Genomic DNA, 21,676 nt, shown 5'->3' on the forward strand with positions numbered 1-21,676 from the left:
GAGCAAGTACATGATAATTTAACACAGACTAATAACAGAGTAACCCAGTACAGTACAGTACAATTTATGAGTCATTTCAATCTGGTTGCATATTAACCATCCATAACTGTCTTTGTAATGACCTCAGATAATTAGAAATATACCTGTTCAGTACTAAGAATGTTTTGGTGCTTGAACACTATTTGGATAGGCATTGAAAGGCAAAAATGTATAAAATATATATTTATTTTTTTAAGAACATTGTCTTTAAAACTTAACATATAATAAATTATAAATACAGTACAATACAGTACAGTAAAGTACAGTACAGTACAGTACAGTACAGTACAGTACAGTATATATAAATACTGTTAATAATATTTTAGATTAAGTTTGATATTCCCACATATACTGTACAGTATTTTCATATTTTTAACAAGAATTTTTCACAAAAATATCAAATCTCAGATTAATAATAGCACATACATAAACAAAATTATATTAACATCTAGACCAGAGCAAAACAGAATAAAAGTCAGAGATGATGATAATGCACATCCATATCTAAAAACTTGCTACACATAACTTTACATCTTTGTACAATGAGGAAGGAGCACGGCAGTCATGCCTATGGGACCCACTTTCACAATGAGGAAAAAGTCATACCTGCCTATATGGAACCCAGGTTAATTATTATGTAGTGTCTTCATACTAAAGCTTGGAATTCTCTGAGCCAATTTTATGATCCAGGTTAAACTTGCCATGTCGACCTACTCCACCAATAAATTTTTGGGCTCCAAGAACAGATTCCTGTGAAAATATGCAAAATATAAAATCAGTGATATACTGTATACATAGAATCTGAAGAATGGATAATCCACTTTTAATTATTTTGAACTTCATAGTTTTCAAGAATTGTCTTATTGCTTAAATTTTATTATTTTATTGCCTGAAAGTAATGACATAGACCCAGAAAATTACATAAAATTAATAGGGACCTAAAGTTTTATGGGTGAAAGCAAGACAATGTCATTGTAATTGTCTAAGATATATTTGAGAAAGGATTATTTGCTTAGATACTTAGTAATAGATATGGAGTTTCCTTTATTATGATATTGGATCACAGATGTTCTTGACTACTTGTAACTTGTGTTTGCTTATTAACTTTAATAAAACTCAGAGTTCTACCTTGATTTCTCCATGATGGGGAGCTATGCTTTAGGGAGGTTTCTGGTTTATAGGGAACATATTTGCTGCTACAGATAACTCATAAACCATCCTGATATTTTCTTTATGGGAAATCAGAGAATGTTAAATAGCTACGTACCATGAAATTTGGTGTGAAACTTCATGTCAAGACTTGTGATGCCAAGGAATAAATTAAGGCCTTTATTTTTTAGTCTTTGCAATTTTCAGGGTAATTAGTAGTTGTAATGATGCCTGGAAGATTTCAATGACAATTTCAATGCTAATTACTCGCCAACAATGGGTTTCCGAGGTGCAATTTTGGTGTTTTTGTTATTCAGGATGCAGGTACTTAATTTGTTAAAACCCCTTAAATACCAATTTTGAGAGAAAAGTATGTTTTTGGCCCATAATTGGATTTTGTTGAAAATCTCAGTACAGTATAAGTACTCCTACACATGCTGATTATGAATCTATGGTCCAGAGGGTTAGATGTGTTCCAAGGTTGGAGTAACCTGGTATAGTATCTTGTTTTTTGCTTTCTCTTCCTTTTATTTATGAAGAAAGTTATATTAAAGCTGAAGAAGACTGTTCTAATGGCTCCTTGTTAGCTTCAATTTTTAGTGAGAGAGAATGAGCTCATGTATCACTGTCCTCAATTCTTAAGTGTCTTCTGTGGGACTCACTCACTCTCATGGTTCAAACCAGTTGGAAAGTAAAATGTATGTGTATGTAGATGCTCTACCTTATTGGTCAGTGTTCATTAATGGTACACTGGGCAGTTATTGTTCCATAACATTTTAATGGTGGGTTAAATGCCAGGTCTAGTAGTGTCTCTCCACTCTTTCATGGTTAGGAAGTTCACCTTGGTTAGCCGGGTTGAATTCAATGAACATGAAACCTCTGAGAAAACATCTTTTTTGCAGCTTTGGTGATTCCTTTCATTGAGGATCTGAGCAGCTGCCATTTAGTTCACAGTTACAATAGTCTGTTCACTCAAACCTTACAACTAAGGCCTTGGAGAAGTTTGTAACAAGGCAGCTGATTGGCTGGCAGACAGACATGCAAAGTCCCCACAATTCTTTAGTATCTAATCTATCATATTTACATTCTCATATTTTAAGGGATAATAAATATTCTGTGTTGATCTTTGATAATTTCTGAACTTGGGAGGCAAAAATTAGCTTGTGAAATACTGGTAACATATCTTAAGGAGAAGAAGAAAAAGGTTACAAAATTTCAGCGACATCCTCCACCGCACTGCATGACATCTTATAGTGAGGAAGAGTTTATGTTCCAGGACTTGTCTATCCCTTAAATTTACTGGGTGTACAAAGTTGCTTGATTATGAGTCAGCTGTAAAACAAGATTTCAGGCTTTTTGAATTATATTGAGGATAACCAGGTACATTATTATTCTTTTTACCAATTTCATATATATTGATCCACATTGATTACATTACCTTCAAAATTATTGGAATTCCATTTTCTGATTCAAATTGTAGACTTTCTTGTAAAGATTTTGCAGAAAATGTGGCATGTAATGCAGAAGCTCGGTCAGCTAACATACATTCTTGAGGAAACTTAACCAAAGATTGAGCTAGGTTGACTGCTTGCCCAACAGCTGCAATTCAAGATAGAAATAAAATATAGAACTGCAATAATTCTGAAAATTATAGTTTTACCTCTAAATACATCATGAAATATACATAAAACCTGAAACATTTTACAATATAGTACACAACAGATTAACCATTTTAATGGATGGAGATATAGATAATGGTGTGGTAAGTGAAGTGATTAAAGGTGGAGGAGAAATTAGTATTGATTGACAAGGAAATTTTGTATGGTTGTCTGGAAAACCAAGAAAATGCCAGAATATTGGTTGAAGTTATTGGTTGTTCTCAGGTACAGGTATACAGGGAAGGGTACTTGAAAGAAGTGTGTTATATATAAAGAAATTAGTCATTTGAGCATGGATGGAAAGATAGTTATTGTGTATACCATAAACTACTCAACACATTCTGTATACCTTAATCTACCTCACACAAAAGCATGAAAGGGGTAAAGTAATAGCTACAAAGATAAATTGTATTCAAAGCCTTACCTGTACCACATGCTACGAGTCGGTTAGCAAGTCCCCACTCTAATGCTTCTTTCCCTTTAATTGCCCTGCCGGTAAGGATGAGATCAAGAGCACGGCCAAGACCTACAATGGCAGGAAGGCGAACTGTCCCGCCATCAATTAGTGGAACACCAAACCTATAATATTTGAGTTAATTTAATTACTGTATTGTACCATACTGTATTTAATAGCCTTCACTCCCACCCCATACACTTGAAATGCCTCCCAAAATGCTCTTCTGTTCACCCTATCATATTCCTTTTCCAAATCTATTATAAATCATTAAAACCATCTGTAAGTATAAAAACCAACAAAAAACTTATTAAAACATTTAGTACCCGGCACTCTCATTATGATACCTAAAGCTCTTAGTTAAACGAGTCTGGAATTCTTTGGCACATGACTAATATAAAGAAAAAAATCCTTTTACAGTGTCATAAGTTTCTTTTAGTAAAGGTACAAACCTTCTACAGAAGACTCCCATTACTGCTGTGTCTTCCACTACCCGGAGGTCACACCACAAAGCTAATTCAAGCCCACCAGCCACTGCAAAGCCCTCCACAGCAGCTATCACAGGTTTCTTGGTTTCATAGTGTGTTGGGCCCTGCAATAAAAATTTAATCATGAATGTCAAGTTACTAAACATAAAACACAAGCATAGGAGCATGGTGGTCGAGTGGATTCAGCGTTTGCCTCCTGTTCCAGGGGTCGGTAGTACGATTCCGAGGTGCTCCCAGTTCACCCAGCTGTAAATGAGTACCGAAGTACAACTTGGGGCAGTAAATGCAGTTGAGTGCAGTACCTGCCATACTGCCATCTTGTGTACCGAAGGCTTAGTATACAGTAGACCCTTGCCATTCGCTGGTTTGTGATTTGCGATTTCAACGATTCACGGTAAGCAGATGGTGGCTAAGGTGGCTAGTATGCAGGCCTTTTCCCGCAGCACAACGATTCACCCCACGCATTATCTTGCGTTGTACTCTCAAAAGTTTAGTGTTTCTGTGTGAAATGGACCCTAAAAGACTGCCTAGTGCCAGTGCTAGTGATGCTAGTGGAGTGAAATGTAAAAGGCAGAAGTCAGTGAAGACCCTGACAAAGAAAGTTTTAATATTAGATAAGTTAAAAGAGGGGATGAGTGCTGCTGCGGCTGGTCAGTTGTTTGGTATAGGTATACAGTAGAGCACTAAGGTAGTATAAGTTGCTATTCGCGGTTTTGCCAATTCGCGCCATTTCTCGGAACCTATCCCTCTCAAATGGCAAGGGTCTACTGTACAATGTGTTGTATCCACACTGTCCCTAATGGGCAGTCATGAGTATGGGACCCACTTTTCAATATCCATAAAGAAAAAGTATTTTACACCTAACAAAAAAAATTTCTACTGTCCCTTTGAGCCAAGAAGGTGCCACTGAGGTTATTTCCCATGAAAGCTGTCCATTTTTTTTTTAAATTTCTAGAGAGAGAAAAACAAAAACATATTGACCTCCATTAATTTCACCCATGAACAACTGTGTCTGTCTTAGTTACTTGGTGGGTAACAAGTGGAAGAAATTTCCTCCCAGACTTTGTAGTAAAAGTTTCTATCACTGGAGTTGACTCTTGAGATAAAAGGCCCTGAATTAGTAAGGCAAGATCTAGAGACCATTTTAATGGTAGTGGATAAGTTCTTAAAAAGATGATCTCCTTCCACTTGAGGCTGCTAGCTCTGTATCTACATTAGGCTTTTAAATTAAGGTCACATTAATTTTGTATCAATACTCTACTGCAGAGCACCCTGCACCCCTATTTTTCATACACTGGGATAAGTGAAATTTTAGCTAGAGTTCAAGGTATCTGACTAAACAAATTGGTTGGGAGATGGAGAGGCCTATTTTAATTAAAGCGAAGCTTGCTGGAATAATCTACCATCTACAAAAACCACTTCAACTTCAGGGGTGGCTGTTATGGACTTTATAATATGAGCTAATCATGTGATGGCATTCCAGTGATATTACTTTTGAAGAAATGTAGCTTGTCCACAACTCTGAAGAAGTTTTGTTACCCGATGGGTGTGAGACTGCTTTCTGTAGGGAAAGGCTACCTGATCAGTTAGCACAAACTCACCATAGGTCCTCGATCACTTGAAGAAAGTCTCTCTGGAGGCTTCTCACTGAGCTCTTTCAAGTCAAATCCAGCACAAAAGTTGCCTCCTACACCATATAGCACAGCAATTTTTGCAGAGTCATCCTTATCAAAGTCTTGAAATGCTGCAATTATAATAATAACAAAAGTGTAAGTACTGTACTTCACTCTATGGTCAGCATGGAGCCATTTTACTTATGTCCAAGTACTGAACAAGTCAAAGTTAATTCTTCTTGCCAGAATGTTGCCACTGGCACGAATACTATACATTTTAACTTTAGATCTGTAGTACATAAAAATTTGAGAATATATAAAGATTGTAGATATTGTATTAAAAGCAAACCAACGATCAAATGAATATGGAGACAAAATGTGTAGGACAGTACAGTATAATACAGTACAGCACAGTATAATACAGTACAGCACAGTACAATACAGTATAGTACAGTATACAGTAGTACATAAAAGCTGGGAGAAGTTTATATTGTTCATATAAAGTAGAAGTATGTGTATGAAATCTTGATTATGAGACAAAATTGGTCTTTTTATCTTGTAATGTACCATCAATATTATAGCTTAATCTTTACTAACAACTCACTGAAGTATTTATGCCATCATCTCTCCTAGTCCTCAATATTGTGATCACTTCCTTATTTCTGCACCAAGATCTCTTCCTTATGCTTTCTACCTTAATCCCATAGTACAATACTCTACTGTACACAATTCACTTGAAAGACAGTAGGGCTGATTAGGATGGCTGTGAGTTCTACTCATTAGTCCCTTAGAATTTCACCACTGAAGTTGGCAGTTATACGAGAAAAGTATATAAAGTACTGTACTGCAACTACAGTTCAGTATAGTATCAATTTGGAAAGTGACCTGTTTATTTCCCACTTTATCCTCACCACAAGGCACATTTCAAGAGTAATAAATGGGGCTTAACTAAGATTTCAAATTATACCCATAATGCTTTTTACTAACACATAATCAGTATAATAAAGAGCATACAGGTAATGGGATTTGAAAAAAATAATAATACTGTAATTTGAGGTTAAGTAATGAAAATGTAATTGAAGTATGTAATTCCATTTTAGGAAATTAAGTAGCAATTCACATAAACATAGAGATCATCATTTTCATGGGGTCATTCATCATTAACAAAACTATAGAGCATTGGCTAAATCGATTTATCTTGTTCAGTAATTTTCCTCCAAATTTACACACCTGTATTTGTATGGAATACTGTACCTTGTAGTAGAGCCACTGCTGTTGAAGTGTTGACACAGTTTCTCTTTTCTGGTCTGTTTATACCAATCATTGTAATTTCTGGAAGATGTTCAACTATAACAGTGCCTGAAATATTTTTAAAAATTAGTAATCTTTTTCCTTTGCTGTACAATACTCTATCCTATTATATCTAGTTCCAGTACAAGGTTATTGCAAGTATTTAGTAGGTTTTAAGCACCATTTAAAACTGAGGATTACACTATTTGACAGAATATTTAAACTAGACTGAAGCAAGAAAGTCGATCCCAGAAGTCATTTGAGCAAAATCATAACGGTACAATATAGACTTTATACTTTATCAAAGTATAAGATCAGTGCATTTTAGTTTCTGTCATGGTGATGACTATCTAGTGCACCCCTAATCAAGACTGCCCACAATGTCCTAAAAACACCAGGAGCTTCAATCTGCTTGTATTAAATTCTTTATTATGAAGCCTTATCATGGAAAGCAGAGCACCACAGCAAAAAATGTATGGTATGGTAGTTCAAGAGATTTACAGCAGATGAGGGAAGATAGTTTGTTTGCTTTCAATTACAGGGATAAACTTATGAGAAAAAGAAAAGGAAAAAGAAATATACATCAACATTTATTCATACCATCAATATGGTGTTCTTTATTTTTCTGGCTTCTTCTGTGGTACTGAAATCATGTTCTCAAACTTCATTCCACAGTTTATATCCTTATCTAACTTTAATTCAGTTACTCTAGCAATATCCATCAAAACTACCAGGATACTGTACATTAGCCTACCAGCCTCCCTAAACTGAAAAAGTAAAAAAATTATATCTAACATCATCATCGACATATCAATTGTCATTATTAAAAAAAAAAAAAATACCCATAAAACTTAAATTCAGATTATACTCTTAAAAAGTTCTACGAGAGTAAATTTGAAGAGTAATGTATAAACTTTGGTACCTTCTTGAGCACTGCTTTCAGTCTTTCCTGAGGTGGACATGGCCTTCGCACCAACTATGGACCGACATATAGATAACAACCTGCTTCTTCTTCCCAGTGCAACAAGCGCAGTCATGATCCTCTTTGATACTTTGTAGTGCGTTTCAGTGTACTATTCAAAGGTGTATCATACCTGCCGGGGCTGAAATATAAATTGCACATTAGTACTTTCCTAATGCATGTATATAAAACTAATATGTGGTACATGTACTTTAATATTTCTATAGATAGTACAGTACAGTAATATACAATATAAAAATTTCTTTTCCTAACAATGCATTATGTTTAACTTTCACACCACTAAAATCTTTCAAATTCAGTACGGCAAACTAAAATTGATTCCAAAGAAGTTGTCAGAAAAATCAGATAATTGAGAAAAGCAAAACATCTTGTTAAGACTTCATCAAACAAAATGTATATATTTTTTCTATTCCACACTTGCAGCACTTTGTAATAATATTTGTTATTTTTGGTTTATTTACACCAAACCTAATGATGACTGGTGCTACTATAGTGTGCGGTCTACACTATATTTAGGTTAGGTTAGACCAAAGACATTTTTGTAGGCTGCAAGCTATAGTAGCACCCAATGACTACCGTACATTGGATTGGGTTATGTTTGGTTTATTCATAAGGTCTTGATAATTGGTTTCTACAACTTTACTTTTCTGTTTATTACAGAGATTTAACACTTAAATAGAATACTGTGTAGTGGATTCCTCCCCATCCTGAGTGTGAACCAAGTGGTGACCCCCGGAGATTCACACTCACACAGGAATGGAGGAGAAATATCCCGTACCCCACAACTGTAATGTAATGACAACACTTTGTGACTAAGGTTAGATTAGAGTTAGGGTAAAGATTCTAATAATTACCTACAACTTAAATTATTCTATTCATAGGGAAGCCACAGGTTAACCCTATAAATAACAAGGGAGCTTTACTGTACACTATAAGGTGCTGTATCTTTACTGATGTTTATTTATCACCAGTTTTACGGGGTCATATATTGACTGAGCTTAAATAGATAATTATTATCGCCTTCCATTCACTGATGATTCTCAACTTAAAATTTTTTCTTGAGTATTCCCTACCCAGTGAGTATCTCTAAACTCCCTAATTTTAACTAAACCGAGATATAGCCATATAAAACCTGCAACCGGAAATACTGACGACAGTGCATTGCAGTTTTATGATCACTTATGTTCAATGTAAAATAGCCGAATTGGTAATTGTAGCATATAATGGGCCTCATCATTAAAAAAAAAAAAAACTTTAAATGTAGCATCTAGTATTTTTATGGTTGTAGAACTTGTAGTGTTGACTTTGAAACACCGCGGGGAAAAATTGAATGTCTGCACGGAAGGTTTGTGTACAGTTTGGCTCAGGGGAGAGCGTGTGTGGGGCCAAGTTAGACTTTTATCTGAAATGTTTAGAAAAAGTTCTTCATTTCCTACTTTACTGATTGTCCGTAACTCTGCGGAATGCACGGATGATATCTGAACAACATTTCGAAAGTAAGCTTATGCTGTTGGTTTTAAAATAATTAGTACAAGCCGTAGGCCTACTACACATGTCATTGTAGAGCACGTGTAGGTAAATGATCAAAAAATCACAAGTTACTGTTTTTTTATACCATATTCACGTGACATAATTGGTCTTATAAACTATATATAACATTGCCCATACATGGATAACTGCTTCATCAGAAACCATGTGCGAAAATTCGTTGTGTCTAGAAACGAGATATTATTTGATACTGTTTCATTGTTCCAGTTATGTGGCTGTTACATCAGGAAAGAAATTATTATTTTTCAACCTTTACAAAAAGTACAGTGCCTCCAGCGCGTACTCTAAGCGCACCGTTTCTTTTTAGTGATTACAGTTCCGACTAGTGTTGTTTATATTTTATCATCACAATTACAAAACCTTGCAGCCTAGGCCGTACTATACTGCCTGTGGGTATGTGTCAGGTTATCGGTTAGGTTGCCTTTTTTATAGACTACCCCCAGAAGGAGTTGATAGAATTGGAGGAAACTGTGAGCAAACGTTATTTATAATACACCTATATATTGAATAGATAAATGGAAACGAGAGTGCACAGAACCTATTTGAACTTGACCTAACCTAAAGTAACCTACCGAACAGAAAACTTTTTAAAGCATATCTAACGACACTGAATGGATTTTCTTTTCCATTTGTCTATTTAATAGATTGTAATTGACGTTTCCACAAAGTTTCGTCCAATTATATCAACTCCTGGTGTTAATCTAAAATATCTACCTAACCGACAACCTGTCAAATATCTACAGCGTTTTGCATTTCAACTATTATAGATACAGTATATGGTTTTTGTTCATGGTGGAACATTACTTAGACATTTAATAACATTTGGCCCCGTGACTAACTTTAACCGATCGCCCCCCCCCCTTAAAAAAATCCAGGGGTGAACTTAAAAAACAACAACAAACGTGAGAGTCAGTATCATGAGACCTGACTGTTAAGGCATTTACGGACCAGCAAACACAAAGAAACAAACATTGCCAGAAAATCAATATACTACGTAGCCAGGTTACGCCTAGTAACAAGAAAACGTGACTGACACTTCAGTTTGGCGATTTCCGCATTTTATATATAGAGCAGACAGAACATACGAGTCACTGTATCTGCTGATTCTTTGTTAACTTTAATAATCGACACATTAACACTTCATAATTATACAGTATCTGTTATATGGAAGGTTTATTATTATTATCATTAACGATTTAAATACCTGTACACGTATAAATTTAACTTTGCTGCCCGGTTATGACTGTTGCCTGGCTAATTTTTAGAACGTTTCTGAAGTTTGTAAATATTGCTCGTTGGAGATACATTCATTGATTATTTTTCTTCATTTTTCTAAGGAATAGTTTCTGTAATTATTTTAGAATGATCTGTTTAGTGCCCTTGCTCATGTTCGCCAATGACATTCAAATGTTGAATTTAGTTTGGTTATGTGCTTGGGTATATAATGGCAGGTACGTACATAGACATTTAGGATCAGAAAATTTTATTGAGACATTTTATTTATACGTCATCTCAGGGTGAGGGTGCATAAGACATAAGTATTCGTTTTATTACAGTCACTGGGGATGGGAGAAGGAGGGGGTGGGCCACTGACCACAGTACTGTACTGTACAAGGATCAATAGCAGCCGCTATTGATTGTGGAGGCGGGAGATGCTTTGTTACACCTCCACCTGTGCCAATTAGCGTTCGAGTTCTCTAGGAGTTTTAAACCTACGTTAAATATTCAATCCATCCTAACTTATCTACCTGGCATAATGATGATACTAAGATTCCCGTGACACATTATCTTATCTCCAGTGATTGGAAAAATAGTAGGGGGGGGGGGGGTCATAATAAGCAGAGTTGGCACGAAACTGTTGTTGTAACATTTGTGTGTGTGTGTAAATTTACCTCCGGACCCAGAGATAGACCTGGGGTCTTCTAAAAAATTGGATGGCCTTTATTAGAAAAGTCTAAGTTAACATAGTGCCACATTTCAGCACTACGGTCCCAGGGGGGCTGAAAATTATTCGCATGTCGCCTACCCGATTTGGTATTATTATTATTATTATTATTATTATTATTATTATTATTATTATTATTATTATTATTGTAGTTGTTACTGTTATAAACATTATATTATTTTATTAGTATAAATATATGAATATAAATTATTGTACATGTAAAGTACTTGCTTCTTGTTGTCTTTATTTACTTTCTCTTGTTATTCCTTTCTCCTGCTTTCTTCTTGGTGCTATATTATCATTGTCACTGTCGATAGATGAGTAGAATAAATGCCCGAGCCAGCGTGTCCGGCGGCCATAGTTAGGTGTAAAGTGTCATTATTATTACAGTACATTGTCATTACTAGCCTTCATAATTTGTTGCTAATGTTATTGCACTGACCGCTTTTCGCCCGTCCGTCCGTGCAAGCCTAAGCAGAGGCTAGAGGGCGCTATTCTCAACTGATATAATGAAGTGCAGTGAGATTATGAATACAATTCTAGTTTGGATACATATAATAGAATGCCTTTAAACTGACAAATTTATTACAAAGGTTAAATAAAAAGTTTATCAGATGCTGTACTGTTATGGAAGGCTGGAGGCCCAAATTATATATAAAAAAGTAGTAGTAGCAGTAGTAGTTATGGCAGTAGTACTTTTGGTGTAGGTATAGTGTGGTGGTGTGCTGGAGGAAGAGGCGGGCCACTGAACCATAAGCTCACTCTAGGGATCTGGTGAAGTGTCTCTTTAAAATCAATACTTGGCCCACCCTGGGGTCCCTGTCTGCTCTCTCCCACTCCTCACTCTCTTTTAACGAGTCTTCTTTATTACTTACTTTCCACCCTCACACACAGTCTCCCTCCCATCCCTTTCTCGCTCATTCTTTCTTATTCTCTCCACTTTTTATTTTCGTTTTCTCTTTCACTTTCTTTCTCTTTATTTTGTTCTCTTCCTCCATTTTTCATTTTCCCTCTATACTTTCTTTTTCATTTCTTCCTATACACTTACTTTTTTTATCGTTTCCTTGTTTCACTTTGTTTTTCTTTCGTCTGCACTATTATTTTTTTCTCATTTCCTTCATTTATAATTTATTCTCTAGTTTCTTTTTACTTTCTTTCTTCCTCTATCCATTCTTTTTTCTTATATGATTTTTTCCTTTCTTCATTTATAATTTTTTCCTTCATGTAAACTTTTGTTTTTCCTTTCTACGACACTTTCTCTTTCCTCTTCCTTTTTATTCGTCTTTTCCTTCACTTTTCACCTCTTTAATCCGTATTCCCTTCGTCTTGTCTTTTATTTACGTTTTATAACACCCATTTCTTTCGTCACCTCATTATTCTCCACTTCATTACTTTATCGTATTATTTAGATGTTTATCCATTTTCCTTATATTCCGATTCTTTTTTCTTCATATTTATATCATTCATTATTTTATTCCCGTCTTATTTATTTATTTTTCATTTTATTTTGCTTGTCTTTATTTCTCATTTCCAGTAGTTCTCTTTTCACCACTTTGTATTTTAATTTATTCTCTTATTGTAGCTTCATTACCTACGCTTCCGTCCTTACTACTTACGTGCTCTCTCTCTCTCTCTCTCTCTCTCTCACACACACACACACACACACACACACACACACACACACACACACACACACTTCCTATAAGAGGGAGTTATGTTGTTATTGTTGTTTCTCTTCCACATAGCACCACTCACCACTACCACACCACATCACCACACACCACATCACCACACACCACCATGTCAACGTCACCACCACCACTCACCCTCACTGATGTTATCACCATCTGGTAATTTCCCCCCCAATTTCACCTCAATTTTCGTCCACCACTCACCACCAAATATTTTTACTGTTATATAATACTTCCTATACTCTCCCACCTTAGTGATTTATTTAAGCATTATAGTTATTGGTGTATTTAGGTCTTTTTAATGGTGATTTATTATTAATTTTATTCATATTTTTGTTTATTTAATTCCAGGTTCTGTATTTACTTTTGTTTATTTTACTTTTTGATTTATTTTATTTTATAGACTTTTATCATTATATATTCGGGTTATATATCTCATCTGTAATTTATATAGTATTTTTTTATTACTTATTTTTATTCTTCTTTTATTTAATTATTACTTATTGTCAATCTCTGTTGTTTATCATCTCATATTTTCTTCTATTATTTATTGTTCTCTTCTTAATCTTTTAGTCATGTTTATTTTTGTTGTGTGTTTGGTATTTAATCATTTAATTTACCCATTTTTTATTTGTTTATATATTTCGTTTATTATTCTTGTATTTTGCCTTTGAATTATTTATTTACCTGATATGGAAAATACACTTACCTTACCTTACCTTACCTTACCTTACCTTACTCACTTTACCTTACCTTACCTTACTTTACCTTACCTTACTCACTTTACCTTATCTTACCTTACCTAACAGTACTTTATACTACCTTACTTCACCTTAGCTTAGTACCTTACCTTGCCTTACCTTACCTTATACACATATACAATACACTACCCTGCTATTGAGATATACTGGCTATTTTTTCCGTGGTAGCCGAAAAAAAATACACCACTGTTAATTATAGTTACGACCTCTTTCACCAGGATAATGACCACTAAGAGCTGTTATACATGACTCCTTGTTATAGTCTCTTGTAACGCTAAACCTAAACGCTTTTATGGTGTGACTGAAGCTTTATAGTGAATGGTGTATTATAGTGTCCTGTACTAGTGTTTGAATGACATTTATACAGTGTTTATATATTTCCTTGTGTGTGTTTACGGAGTTGAAATGTTTTATGGTCTATACATACATGATATCGGTATGTAATCCATGATCATGTGTTTATAACTGTCCCTCTGGCGGAATTATAAAGGAGACACGGCGTTAGTTAGTAGTCAGTCCGCTTGTAGGGTTAAGTCACAGCGGACACGGCGAGGAATATAGATGTGTGGAGACAATGATGTACTGTAGACGTTATCATTAAGTGACTGTTCCGTGTGGTGTTACTGCAGGAGCGTCGTCGTCATGAGAGGAGGGTGTGCCTGTAGCCTTACTCGTGTGTTTGGTCTCATGTTAACAGTTAAAGCGTCGTTGTGTGGAAAAGTGAGGTGGAGACCCGGCAAGACAGAAACCGTAGAAGCAACGGCCGCAACTTTTTCATTAATCCCTCAAACAGAGAAAAGAGAGGGGGCTGAGGTGACGTGGCTACTTCTTTTCTCCTGACACAACAGAAGTCTCTCCCCGTGGGCTTTTATGACATTAATGTGTTGATGTTAGTGGATATGTAGTACAGGTAGTAGAAAACACATTACGTATCACGAGGCAAACAGCGGTACTCAGCTGGCGGCGTTGGTGTGTGTGTAAAAAGTAGGAGGTTAATGTGATTACGCCACCTTGACAAGGCGTGTTATTGGCTCTGGTTTGACCTGGACGACCCACGTTCACCTTAACAAGATCTTGGAGAACTTACCTACAAGTTTGTGTCTGAGTGCGCACGGGGGGACATCTTCACTCCCTTGTGGAATATTTCAAGTTGGTAATTAACGACGAAACTCAAAAAGTAAAGATATAGAATTGAAGGTTAAAGTAAAACCGACTAATAATGATAACAATAACACATCGGTTATAAGGTAAAAGCTAAACAGTGACACTTGTTAAAACGATTAAGGCGGGTTACTCAGCGCCCTTAACACAATCACAGCTTAAGTTTTTCACTTTTTATATTTGGATCAGCAGTCGTAACTAATACAGAAAATTTTGAAAAAAATGCTTCATTATCTGGAAATTTGAATACTGTACTGTACGTTAATTCCCCAAGATAGGTTAAACTTGGGGGCAGTGTTGGGCTCTTGATCCTGTAAAGTACCGCAAACTTTCAGAACAATTCTCATCTGACGCCTGTACACCAACAATAGCTATAGCACTAGTTACTGAAGCCTCTACCAAAAAACTCATAACATACACGAACGGTGGCCATATCGGTGACCATATAATGAACGTGTTTGTGGAAGTACCAAGAAGTTCTCACGTGTAAAAACCATGGCTTCATCTCTACTGCTCTTATGCCCCCACGGTGCTCTTGTATTTACTGTAGTGTTTCTGTATTATGAAACAATACACAGTAACCGACAACCTAACCTAACGTCTAAGAGATGTGTAATATTGACCATCAGTATTGAAGGTGAAGTTTGTCAGCAGCAGGCGAGCTAAGACGGTTAGGTCGTTGAGCTTCGAGCCATAACACCACACCTCCGTTTGGTTAGCTTGCTGCACTTATGTTTGCTCAACCGTATGGTTCTCTTGTTGCTCATACACATATTTCCCTACATTTGTTCATGATATGTATATGTGTTTAAAGTATTTTGGTGTTTATGTTTTGACTTTAGTTTACTGGAGCTGTGTTGGTGTAAAATCGAGCATTGGACTCGAGCTACGATAGTGTCATGACAACGTTGACGAATGATAAATATATTAATCTCAGGAATAATTTATTTCTTTATCAGTTACTTTTCTCGCAGTGATAAGGTGTGTAACTCTGGTTTGTAAACGTTCTACTTCGTGATATCCATACACCATGATACACTAAACAGGCGACTACATCAAAGACAAGTCCTTCAGCGTAGCGTTATGGCGGAGGTCTGGCCGCGTAATGTCGTCCCGGGTGTTGTGTAAGTCAGGGGGTGGAGTCACGCGAGGACCCGACAGTATGTAAGTGAAGGTATTGCCACGAATGAGGAGTGACAGTGGTGGTACAATGTGTGTGTATGTGTGTACCGTTTTGCCGCACCGCTACGCCTTCCTCGGCCACCTTTATCACCCCTTCCTCACCAACCCCGCGCACAACACACACCTGAAAAATCAATGGAAGTAATCTAAAGGAAAGTGTTTTAGAACCAGAACAAGATAGATGAGGTGATAGGAAGGGTGTGCGGGAGGATAGGGAGGGGTGCGGGAGGTTAGGGAGGGGTGCTGGAGGATAGGGAAGGGTGTGGGAGGGTAGGGAGGGGTGCAGGAGGATAGGGAAGGGTGTGGGAGGTAGCCTGATGGGCAGTCATGGTGGCACTCCTACTTCCTGGTGCTAGACTCTATTCATATCCTTCACTGGTTCCGACGAGTCCTGAATGGCTGCCCCAGATTACCTTAATATCTTCAACTAGCGTCCAAGTGAGGGATCCTTATACATTGAACCCAACTCTGGCAGCCGGCGGATCTGGTGACCACTTGGCCACAGCTTCACTAAGTAATGGTTGTTTATGTTTATTTCTTTGGTCTCGACTCACAAACTGTAGGTCATGATCAAGTCTTTCATGCTATACATCCGTGTGTGTGTGTGTGTGTGTCGATATCTAATGCGCATGTTTTACAGTATATGTGGCTGCATATTCACGTGTGTTTCCTTACCAAGTCTGCATGTATGTGTCTCAGGTGTTAGTGAATGAAGATAATGAATAAGATTTACCTGACGCCTCCAGAACAATTACATAAAACACGTTGTCAATGACTATGCTATTCTCTCCTAATGTAAAACTTATTAATGATCTTGTGAACTATTAAGTACTAGTGATACAATACACACGGCAAGTCAAAGTTATGTACAGAATGTCTCGGGGGCTGTAAGATGCACCCCCGCCCCATCACCTATAGACGTGACGGCTGCACCACAACACACTATAGACGTGACGACGGCTGCACCACAACACACTATAGACGTGACGACGGCTGCACCACAACACACTATAGACGTGACGGCTGCACCACAACACACTATAGACGTGACGACGGCTGCACCACAACACACTATAGACGTGACGACGGCTGCACCACAACACACTATAGACGTGACGACGGCTGCACCACAACACACTATAGATGTGACGACGGCTGCACCACAACACACTATAGACGTGACGACGGCTGCACCACAACACACTATAGACGTGACGACGGCTGCACCACAACACACTATAGACGTGACGACGGCTGCACCACAACACGGAGTTTCTTGAGATTAATTCCTTCTAAGTCCGAACTGAAAACGTAACTTGAATGCACTGAACTGGTTGACTTAAACTAAAACACGTTAATAACACTAAAAAAAATATCATGAATATTAGAGATAATTTTACAGGAGACGAGAATAAGGTGCAGGAGTATTTGCCAAAGATTAAATTAGTCTGGTGTTAGGTGAGCTAAGGAGGAGTCTCATTGCAGTTCTCTTGCTTTATATAGTCGTTGTTTATGTGTATTAGCTGAAGTCAACCAGTTAGGTGCATTTTTATCTCTTCAGTTATGAGGAAATTTTAGTCTTGGGAATTTCTGTGAATCCAAACTCTTGACCTCTTGTTTTCCTCTCCCCGCCGCCAGCTGTTTCCAAGATTCTTTGAAATATCTAGAATCGTCGGTCTTTCTTTTCATACGTACAGAAGGTTATCATGGCTGGATTAGAACGACAATAACTAACTTTTTCTTCCTGGCGACAAGTTGTAAATAAGCCAGCAGGCATCCTCGACTCATACGTCCATGGTGAAGAGTAATAAGAGAGTCATACCACTACAACAAGTCTCCTGTTGGTGTCTTATCCTCAACTTTGCTCTTGGGATTCTACTGTACATGTAACGTGAGTAATGAGCCTTTAGGGCTGTTTCCCCGTCTATATAGGGCTGTTTCCCCGTCTATATAGGGCTGTTTCCCCGTCTATATAGGGCTGTTTCCCCGTCTATATAAACTGTTCCCCATCTATATAAAACTGTTTCCCATCTATATAAGGCTGTTTCTGTCTATAAGGGCTGTTTCCCGTCTATATAGGGCTGTTTCCCCGTCTATATAGGGCTGTTCCCCGTCTATATAGGGCTGTTTCCCCGTCTATATAGGGCTGTTTCCCCGTCTATATAGGGCTGTTACCCCGTCTATATAGGGCTGTTTCCCCGTCTATATAGGAGCTCCTGACCCTCTATCCTACCTTCCCGTCCATCGTGTAAGTAGAATATATTTTTTTAGTCTCTCTTTCATGTCTTGTTTAATTTTTCTGTTCAGCTTTTCAGGGTATGTATTGATTATCTTCACCAGTCGAGGCAGATTTTCAGGGTATGTATTGATTATCTTCACCAGTCGAGGTATATTAAGTATGTTTATCCCGTGTGACCTTTATTGCTGACCTTTTGCCTTGACCTTTCGTGTTTACCTTGCCTGTAAAACTTCATCTGAGAGAACTGTAGTCAAGATCAATACATTGTTGACCAGATGTAAGTGGGTAATGTCTTCCTTCTAGGACTTTGGTTAGGTTAGGTTTGGTTGGGTTAGGTTAGGTTAGGTTACACACGCTATATTTTGATGGTTCTTTCACCTGTATATAATTGTTCCAGGTGTTATGATCCAGATAATTATATTTTAACCGACACATTAAATCCCAAGTGTTCCTCCTCAACACCCAGGATAATAAACAATAAACAACTTCATATTAATTACTTTCTCGTTAATAAGATAATTAACTGAAACTACTGACGAATTACCTGGACTAATTAACACGAGTACCTGTACACACCCCTATTACGGAGTCCATTACAGGTATACCTAAATGTGTGTTGTGAAAGTCAACCATCAATGCTCACTATATGGAGTGTGTGTGTGTGTGTGTGTGTGTGTGTGTGTGTGTGTGTGTGTGTGTGTGTGTGTGTGTGTGTGTGTGTGTGTGTGTGCGTGCGTGCGTGTGTGTCCTCAACCACACAAAAGTAACATTATCATCCTCAACACACACACACAGAGGTCAGTAACTTCTTATCGTCCCCTTTAGGTGAACTATAAACCAGTATGGGTTAGGTACCTCACTAGTTAGACGTCTGATTCTGAACTGAGGGTGAAATAAAAGTAAGTACAGTATTTTTATTATTTGAAGATTAATTTGAAATATATTAATAAATAACGTGTCACTATAATGTTCTATAAATGTAAAGTAAGTGATGTGAGAGGGGGTGATGGGGTGGAGGGGGTAAGTAGTGAAGAGGGAGGGTGTTGGTGGTGTAGAGGGAGGGTGTGGAGTGGTGAAGGGGTGTGGGTGGTGTAGAGGGAGGGTGGTGGAGAGGGGGGTGTGTGTGGGTGGTGTGGGGGTGTGGGTGAGGTGTGGGTGTGGAGGGGGTGTGGGTGGTGAGAGGGGTGTGGGTGGTGTGGGGGGAGGTGTGGGTGGTGTAGAGGGAGGGTGGGTGGGTGAGAGGGAGGGTGTGGGTGGTGAGGGGAGGGTGTGGGTGGTGAGAGGAGGTGTGGGTGGTGTGGGGGAGGTGTGGGTGGTGTGGGGGAGGTGTGGGTGGTGAAGAGGGTGTGGGTGTGGTGTGGGTGTGGGTGTGGGGGGTGTGGGTGGTGAAGAGGGAGGTGTGGGTGGTGAGAGATGTGGGTGGTGGAAGGAGGGTGTGGGTGTGGTGTGGGGGAGGTGTGGGTGGTGAAGGGAGGGTGTGGGTGGTGGAGAGGGAGGGTGTGGGTGGTGGGGGAGGGTGTGGGTGGTGTGGGGGAGGGTGTGGGTGTGAGAAGGGTGTAGGTGGTGTGGGGGAGGGTGTAGGTGGTGAAGGGTGGAGGTGTAGAGAGGGGGTGTGGGTGGTGAGAGGGAGGGTGTGGGTGGTGGGGAGGGTGTGGGTGGTGGGGTGTGGGTGGTGGGGGAGGGTGTGGGTGGTGAGGGGAGGGTGTGGGTGTGGGTGTGGGTGTTGTGGGGGGGTGTGGGTGTGGTGGGGGGAGGGGGTGTGGGTGGTGAAGGAGGGGTGTGGGTGGTGTGGGGGAGGGTGTAGGTGGTGAAGAGGGAGGGTGTAGGTGGTGAAGAGGGAGGTGTAGGTGGTGAGAGGTGTGGGTGGTGAGAGGGGGTGTGGGTGGTGTGGGGGAGGGTGTGGGTGGTGGGGAGGGTGTAGGGTGTAGAGGGTGAGAGGGGGGTGTAGGTGGTGTGGGGAGGGGTGTGGGTGGTGTGGAGGGTGTGGGTGGTGAGAGGGTGTGGGTGGTGTGGAGGGATGGTGTGGGTGGTGAAGAGGGTGTGGGTGGTGAAGAGGTATGGGTGGTGTAGAGGTGAAGGGTGTGGGTGGTGTGGGGAGGTGTGGGTGGTGGGAAGGAGGGAGGTATAGGTGTGGTGTAGAGGGAGGTGTGGGTGGTGTGGGGGAGGGTGTGGGTGGTGAGAAGAGGGGTGTGGGTGGTGTAGAGGGAGATGAAGAGGGGGTGTGGGTGTGGTGTGGGGGAGGTGTGGGTGGTGAAGGGGAGGTGTGGGTGTTGTAGAGGGAGGTGTGGGTGTGGTGAAGAGGAGGTGTGGGTGGTGAAGGGGAGGGTGTGGGTGTTGTGGGGGAGGGTGTGGGTGGTGAAGGGAGGTATAGGTGTGGTGTAGAGGGAGGTGAAGAGGGAGGGTGTGGGTGGTGAGAGGGAGGTGTGGGTGGTGAGAGAGGTGTAGGTGTTGTGGGGGAGGGTGTGAGGTGGAAGAGGAGGTGTGGGTGGTGAAGAGGGAGGGTGGGTGTGGGTGTGGGGTGAAGAGGGAGGGTGTGGGTGTTGTGGGGGGTGTGGGTGGTGTGGGGGTGTGGGTGGTGTGGGGAGGGTGTGGGTGGTGAGGGAGGGTGTGGGTGGTGTGGGGGGAGGGTGTGGGTGGGTGAGAGGAGGGTGTAGGTGGTGAAGAGGTGTGGGTGGTGAGAGGGTGAAAGGTGTTGTAGAGGGAGGGTGTGGGTGTTGAAGAGGGAGGGTGTGGGTGGTGAAGAGGGAGGTGTAGGTGTTGTGGGGAGGGTGTGGGTGTTGTGGGGAGGTGTGGGTGTGAAGAGGAGGGTGTAGGTGGTGAGAAGGGAGGTGTAGGTGTTGTGGGGGTGTGGGTGTTGTGGGGGAGGTGTGGGTGGGTGAGGGTGTGGGTGGTGGGGGGTGTGGGTGGTGGTGTAGGGAGGTGTAGGTGTTGTAGAGGAGGTGTGGGTGTTGAGAGGGAGGTGTAGGTGGTAAGAGGAGGTGTAGGTGTTGTGGGGGTGTGGGTGTTGTAGAGGGTGTGGGTGGTGAGGGGAGGGTGTGGGTGTTGTGGGGGAGGGTGTGGGTGGGTGAGAGGGTGTGGGTGTGGGGGAGGGTGTGGGTGGTGTAGAGGAGATGTAGGTGTTGTGAGGGAGGGTGTGGGTGGTGTAGAGGGAGGGTGTAGGTGGTGAGGGTGTAGGTGTTGTGGGGGAGGTGTGGGTGGAGGTGAAGAGGGAGGTGTAGGTGTTGTGGGGAGGGTGTAGGTGTTGTTGTAGAGGGAGGGTGTGGGTGGTGAAGAGGGTGTGGGTGTTGTGGGGAGGGTGTGGGTGTGGTGAGGGAGGTGTGGGTGTGGGGTGGGGGGAGGTGTGGGTGTTGTGGGGGAGGGTGTGGGTGGTGTGGAAGGGTGTGGGTGGTGAAGAGGGAGGTGTAGGTGTTGTAGAGGGAGGGTGTGGGTGTGGTGAAGAGGGAGGGTGTGGGTGTTGTAGAGGAGGGTGTGGGTGG

The 21,676-nt window shown here is 40.2% G+C and overlaps 2 protein-coding genes across 7 annotated transcripts in view; one reads left to right on the forward strand and one right to left on the reverse strand.

Annotated features, from left to right (window-relative positions):
• Positions 1-209: 209 nt before the first annotated feature.
• On the reverse strand, positions 210-8,682 carry LOC121878155 (mevalonyl-coenzyme A hydratase sidH-like). 6 transcript variants are annotated; one of them, XM_042384177.1, is made up of 8 exons: positions 8,597-8,682; positions 7,614-7,794; positions 6,656-6,760; positions 5,390-5,532; positions 3,753-3,892; positions 3,271-3,425; positions 2,627-2,787; positions 210-789 (listed from the first exon to the last, which is right to left on the reverse strand). In XM_042384177.1, the coding sequence occupies exons 2-8, from the start codon at positions 7,726-7,728 to the stop codon at positions 691-693; spliced, it is 918 nt and encodes a 305-aa protein (XP_042240111.1). In that variant the 5' UTR covers positions 7,729-7,794; positions 8,597-8,682; the 3' UTR covers positions 210-690. The 6 variants fall into 6 exon arrangements, with proteins under 6 accessions (XP_042240111.1, XP_042240110.1, XP_042240112.1 ...); XM_042384176.1 differs by having other exon boundaries at positions 8,528-8,651; XM_042384178.1 differs by having other exon boundaries at positions 8,532-8,645.
• A 340-nt stretch (positions 8,683-9,022) lies between these two features.
• Positions 9,023-21,676, forward strand: part of LOC121878082 — a 75,848-nt gene continuing 63,194 nt past the window's right edge. Inside the window, exon 1 of the mRNA XM_042384074.1 lies at positions 9,023-9,169. The gene's annotated coding sequence lies outside the window, so the exon portion shown is untranslated. The remainder of the gene's footprint in view (positions 9,170-21,676) is intronic.

The sequence above is a fragment of the Homarus americanus genome, unplaced genomic scaffold (genome assembly GCF_018991925.1).
Source record: "Homarus americanus isolate GMGI-L3 unplaced genomic scaffold, GMGI_Hamer_2.0 scaffold45562, whole genome shotgun sequence".
Taxonomy (NCBI): Eukaryota; Metazoa; Arthropoda; class Malacostraca; order Decapoda; family Nephropidae; genus Homarus; species Homarus americanus.